A 7,173-nucleotide genomic window follows, 5' to 3' on the forward strand; every position below is an offset into this window, starting at 1 on the left:
AATAGAGTACGGTATATTTTGCATACAAATTTAGTACAAACATTTTAGATACGTAACAAAATATCGCATGAAAACGAACATAATAAATTTTAATGATATAGTTTTGAAACTAAAAATAGATTTAATATAAATATCGATTAATATTTTAAGTTAAAGAAGGTTTAAAAATTGTATCACTGCTGTCGTGTATCTTGATTATCCTAAATGTTAAATATTTTACGATATGTGACTGCAGTAATTTCTTTTAGACGTACAACATATAACATTTTATAAGGTATTCATATAAGTTCTTCGAGAATTTTAATATTAAATACAAATATTGACTGCATATTTCTTATCCATGTTTTTGAAACTATCACGTTTTCTATATAAGTTGTAATGTTGGTATAGAACTTTAAAAGAGTTAAAAATGTTATCTTTAAGTTTTTACATAATTTTTCTTTTAATTGTTGGTTTTGCATTTGATTAAATAAATAATAAGGGATTGTGAAAAATATGTTTTATCAAACATATACGGGATAGTATATGACATCTAATAATTTTAAAATTGATGAATTACAAAATTAACTGTAATACCTATATAATGATTACGTAAATTGAATTAAAACATTGAAATCTTATGAAAATTAAATTATTTAATATAAAAAATATTTTCAAATTTACAAATATTTGCGTTTTGGGTAAATATTATTTATGTACTTATTTGTACTGTATATTAGATAAAATTGATAATGTCAATATTAAAAGTAATTATGATTAAAAATAGAAATTTTACGTTTTTACCTATACTTTTCGAAGGAAAAGTAACTTTGATATATTGTAAATATTCTTATTTGGAAAGTATTGTTACTAATTATATTTTTTTTTATATTTATATAATTTCAAAGATAATATATTCAACTAATACTTTTAAATAAGAAATAATAGGCACGTAAGATTTATTTATTATACAATCATTGATAATTATGTATTTTAAAATTTAAAGTAACTTTATTAAAAGATCGAAAGATCTTACTGTGTTTACAAAAAACTATTTGTCGAATTTAGTTTAGTATTCAAATGAAGACATTTTTCAATTTGAAAATTATGTAATGATTTTTTTTTTTTGTAATTATATTCTATTTAATTAATACTTTAATATAATCTTAAAGAAGATGAATAACACTATATACTTTTCATTTACAATCGTAATATCTAACAGGTGTATGAAATTTTTTATATTATAAATAATCTTTTATATATAAATGCCGAACAACAAATAATCAGTTAGGAATTAAAAAATTTTCACAGTGTATGATTATATTATATTCATATTTTTTATACAGTTGATATACCCATATTTTTTAAACATTTAATCTTTTAACGAAATGCGAGAATCTGACATTTTCTGTATTAAAAAGTACAATAATTTAGGTAAACATAGAATAAAATATTATAAAAGAATTTTAGAAGAATAAATATAATAAGTATACTCTATATTATAAAACAAAATATTATTTTTTAAAAATGTATTACAAATATATAGTATTCATTAAATATTTAATCGGTTCATGTAATCTATATTTTGTCATTAATTAAAAAGTAATTGTCCTAGTAGTGTTAATGATTATAATAAACTCATAATATATCTTTTTCCAAATCTTGCAGTTTTCTATCAATGTATATTAAATATTTAGTGAATTATCTCATCCTACTTTAAATAAAACAAATTATTTATTTTTGAATTTCTACTAAGGAATTAGATATGAATTATAAAATCAAATTTTAATGTTGATATTAATACTACATAATATTTTTAATATTTTCAAGACTGTTTTTAATTGTAGCAATGTAAACAAAATTTTCCAAGAATATACTTCGATCTTTTCATGGTTTGTACTCGATATTTTTACACATTATAAATAATATTTTAATTTATAGTAGGTACATCAATTATCTCACTATTTTTATTTATCTTTATTATCCTATTTTTAAAAGATTTTTCGTGATATAACTAAAGTAATTTCTTCTATACGCACAACGTATAACTTTTTTAAATCAAATTCGTGCTTCGAGAATTTTAATATTAAATGCAAATATTGACTGCATATTTCTTATCCGTGTTTTTGAAACTATCACGTTTTCTATATAAGTTGTGATGTTGGTATAGAATTTTAAACGAATAAAAAATGTTATCGTTAAGATTTTATATAACTTTTCTCTTTGTTATATGCTATGTACATGCTGAAATAAGAAATAAAGGATGGTGGAAAAACATGGTATTTTATCAAATATATCCTCGAAGTTTTATGGATTCTAATTGTGATGGAACTGGTGATCTACAAGGTTAGTAGTTATATAATAATTATTTTATTATTTTTTAAACATTACGTATTTATTAATAACAAATTTATTTGAAATAATATGATAGTATACATTTGAGCTTTAGAATACATGTAATGCTGTGTCCCCAGTTACATACTTAATTGCAGTTAACATTTGAAAGAATTTTTTTTAAATAAAAAATTAATTATAAATTTAAATAGTTAATAAATAAAATGAATATTTTATTATTTTATCATTTGATGTCAATGGTTACTTAATATTTTTTAATTTTTTGAGATCTAGTTTTGTCTTTTGAAAACTTAAAATGACCTAAGTAATAGACTAATTTCATTACGCTGCATTTATGCATGCATGGATGTGCATATATGCATATATGCACGTATGCACATACGTATTATAATTAAAATAATAAAAGGTCTTTAGAAGTCTTCGTATCTTACTTACAATTTAATACAATTATTTTTTATATTTCACATTGCATTATTAAATTTAAAACAAAAAGGTTTGTAGTAAAATATAATGTACACTTGTGATGTAAAAAAATCACGAGTCTCAAACTATTATTATTTACATTCTCGTGAGTATATGTAATACCTAAGTATTTATATTCTTAAAATTTTTAATTTGACTGTAAATTAATTTTCTAACTAATTTGTGTTTAACAATAAATGTTAATATAAAATTCTAAATATTTTTTTATTGTAAAAATATTTAAATTATAAAACTTAGTTATTAATGTAAAAATATATATTATAATATTATATATATTATTATTATTATTAAAGCAATATGAAATAATTATAAAATTTGACTATCAAATTATTTTCATTATTAATAATATATCATGTAGGAATTACAAATAAATTAGAGCATTTTGTGGACATTGGAATTGATGCTGTATGGATGTCACCTATAAATAAAAGTCCTATGATTGATTCCGGTTACGATATAACAGATTTTCGTGACATTGATCCATTGTTTGGCACATTGCATGATTTTGAAAAATTAATTAAAAAAGCAAAACAATTAGGAATTAAGGTAACTTATATTTGAAATTGTGTTATTTATAAAAACAATATTAGTGTGCAATAAAAAAATTGTTGTTTTAAGGTCATTATAGATTTCGTACCTAATCATACATCTGATCAGCACGAATGGTTTATTAAAAGCGTTAATGGCGATAAGAAATATAAGGATTATTATGTATGGCGCAAAGGTCGTGCAAATAATACTGAACCTCCAAATAATTGGATTAGTAACTTCAGTGGATCAGCTTGGACGTACAATAAAAAAAGAGATTTATGGTACTTGCATCAATTTGATTATAGGCAACCTGATCTTAATTTTACCAATCCTAATGTTCATAGAGAAATGGAAGTAAGCTATTTATATGTACAATAAGGTTTTAGGTTATTCTTACATTCATATTCATGCTCGACGCTTATTACAAGTCGTTGAATTATCCGTCTTTTTTTATTTTCAAATATTAATACTTAATATAATAGTTATATTTTTATTTACAGTTATCCTATTAATGCACATATATTTAAACATACACTAAGAACTAAATATAAAAATAGGTATTAAATTTTAATTGCTAAATAAAATTGTATAAAATTGTATTAATAAATCTAGACGATTATTATATTGAAATGTATTAAATTTCACTTTAAAATTATGTTCAGTATTGATGTATTATAATACAATAAACTGTTTACTACTAGTTAAATAACAATAATAATCATATGGCATTATAGGAAATTCTTAAATTTTGGTTAAATAAAGGTGTTGATGGATTTCGAATAGACGCAGTATCTTTTCTATATGAGGATGATAGATTTTTAGATGAACCATTAACTGGTTTACACGGATTTACAAAAAACGATCGAGAATATTTATATACTATTTATACTAAAAATGATCCTAGAGACTTTGAAATAGTTGCAAACTGGAGAAAAGTAATAAATAATTGGGTAGATGCTTGTAATGAAGAAGAGAAGGTTTTTAATATTTATAAATAAAAATTGTGATGTATAAGTTATATATTTCATTAAATTTCATTTTGTAATTCACAGATCGTAATGACGGAAGTTTACTTAAATTCTTATAAATTCTATAATTATGGATCACATGTGCCTTTTAATTTTGAACTAATTATGCATGTTAGTAGTACATCGAAACCAAGTGAATTAAAACATATTATTGATAAATGGATTGCTGCTGTGCCCCCAGGCGGAGTTCCGAATTGGGTGGTAAGATGAAACTACTGTATTTAATGTAATATTATCAATTGGCTTTAAAGACTATAGTTTTTAGTTATTGGTAATATTCAATATATTACCATATTAGACCAAATATATATTTATATATTTATTATTTTCCAATAATAAAAAAGTCATGAAATGTAATTTTTTGGAAATTTTTGGAAATTGAAATTTTTTAGCATACATAACACTTTTAAAATAAAATACATTTGAGTATATTTTTATTTAATGTATTTGTAATAATTTTTATAATAAATCATTTAAACTACTGACAGTAATAAATTTGACACAATTATTTGTTTAAGATGCTATGGTTTAATAATTTTTTTATTTAAAATCAGAGTATTTATTTACTGCTAACTAATTATTAATAATTGAAATGCTATTTATAATTTGAACTACATTTATACTATTAGAAAAAAAATTGTTGAATAATAAATTTTTTAATAGTAAGATTATCATAATAATATAATTAAATAATGTATAATGATTTGTAAGAAATTTAAATTAACTAACAATTTATTAAATAATAAATGTTAAACTCGGCTTCATAAAATATTTTACATTTAATTATATTAATAAATACTTTTAAAATAATGCCAATAATAATTAATAATTATTAGTAATAAGAATTTGTTGATATTAAAGTTTTTTTTATTATACTATGTATAATTCAGACGAGTAATCATGATCGTAAAAGAATTACTATGAGGTATGTGAAAAGGCCAAATCTAATGTTAGTGCTAGTTATGATTCTTCCCGGTGTGGCATGCGTATATTATGGGGAAGAAATTGGCATGGAGGATAATTACGATATTACTTGGGATGAAACCGAAGATCCTTTGGCATGTGCTTCAAATCCAGAAATATACCAAACGATATCACGTGATCCTTGTAGGACACCATTCCACTGGGATGACACGATGAATGCTGGTATGTACTCATATTAATTTACATAATTACTTAACATATATAGTAGTACACATTTAAATATAAAAATAATATACTACTTCAGAAATTTCTTTGTATAAATTATTATGTTAATGTTGACCTCGATATTATTAATGCATAATAAAAAATTCAAATTAGTTAACACCTCATCCCAACTATTCATAAATCTTCATTTCTTTAAATAATACCTAAATTTGTAACTGTTCATTATCTTTTAAGGATTTTAAGAGTATAATATATGTTCAATGTATATTCACTAAAGATTTTCTGAATTATCTTTATCATATTCTATAATTTATAGCATTTACTGATACACAGTGCAATACTTATCATAAATTGGACTTAAAATAAATAATTAATTATTTTATACTAAAATATGTAATTATTTATTTGAAATAAAAAAATCAACAAAACTATTTCTTATAATTAAAACAGAGTATAAAATTAGTATTTTAGAAGAGCGCAAACTTTTATTTTATATAATCAATTTTTTTCGAAACCTTAATATCTATTATTTTTTTATTTTTATTTTAATATTTATTTAATTTTCGTTCTTTTCTACTGAATTATTAAAAATTAAAAAAACTAATTTAAGATAATAATCTAAATAATAAATTTCATAATTCTTTAAATCAGTTTATTAATAATATACCATTGTTATATTTACATTATCTAATTAATTTTTTAATTACAGGTTTTAGCAAAGCTAGAAAAACATGGCTACCAGTTCATAAGAATTACAAAATTTTAAATTTAAAGAATCAAAAATTTGAACCTGAATCTCATTTCAAACTTTTTAAAACTCTTGTTGCACTGAAAAAGTCGTCGGAAACCTTGAAAAGTGGATCATTAATAACCGATACATTAAATAACGATAAAGTTTTGGTTGTATCACGCCAGTCGTCTAATGAAAGTATCGTTTTTATCGTTAATTTTTCTGACGATGTTTCGCAAAATGTTAATCTTAATAAATACTTACCTGGAGCTGTGAGAGCTACTGTTATCATATCAAGCGTCTGTTCAAATATTAGATGGGGGTTCGTTATTTATTAATATATAAATATTATCAACTTAAATTAAATTTTTTAATCAATTTCTTTACAAATGTATTATTACATTATAAATATTGAATTTAACTAATGATAATTTCAGATCATCGATAAGAGTTTCATCAGTTCAATTACCTCCAACAGCTTTATTAGTTCTTAAGGGTACCATAAATAATTAAATTAGTTCGCGAAAATTGTAAATGTAATTTTGTACTGTAATAAAATAGAAAATTAATTTGAATATACTTAAATCGCATTATTTTTCCTCATTATATTTTATCATGGTTATAGCTTTATTTGTAATTTAAACTAGTATGGATTCAGTTATTAATGAAGAATATAAAATTATGAAAAGAAGTATCTGTAAGAAATTTTATTAAAATTATTAATCTGGTCATGTATAAATAATATTATGCTATGTTAATATTATTTTTTTTTTTTATTGAATAACTTATAAGTAGATTTTAGTATATAATAAAATTATTAATTGGTTAAAAATGTCTTTTTAAAGTAATTTATTATTCTAAAATCAATGTTATAGAATTAGTAAACTAAAGAATTAATATACACTAATAATGCTTCGA

The 7,173-nt window shown here is 21.4% G+C and overlaps 1 protein-coding gene across 1 annotated transcript; it reads left to right on the forward strand.

Annotated features, from left to right (window-relative positions):
- Nucleotides 1–2,131: 2,131 nt before the first annotated feature.
- LOC105361554 (maltase 1-like) lies at nt 2,132–6,775 on the forward strand. The gene is made up of 8 exons (XM_011498816.1): nt 2,132–2,325; nt 3,176–3,363; nt 3,436–3,702; nt 4,083–4,325; nt 4,401–4,577; nt 5,267–5,522; nt 6,235–6,577; nt 6,693–6,775. Exons 1-8 carry the CDS (start codon nt 2,169–2,171, stop codon nt 6,766–6,768), a joined length of 1,707 nt encoding a protein of 568 aa, XP_011497118.1. The 5' UTR covers nt 2,132–2,168; the 3' UTR covers nt 6,769–6,775.
- The last annotated feature ends 398 nt before the right edge of the window (nt 6,776–7,173 follow it).

This window comes from Ceratosolen solmsi, unplaced genomic scaffold, assembly GCF_000503995.2.
Source record: "Ceratosolen solmsi marchali unplaced genomic scaffold, CerSol_1.0 scaffold10, whole genome shotgun sequence".
Classification (NCBI taxonomy): domain Eukaryota; kingdom Metazoa; phylum Arthropoda; class Insecta; order Hymenoptera; family Agaonidae; genus Ceratosolen; species Ceratosolen solmsi.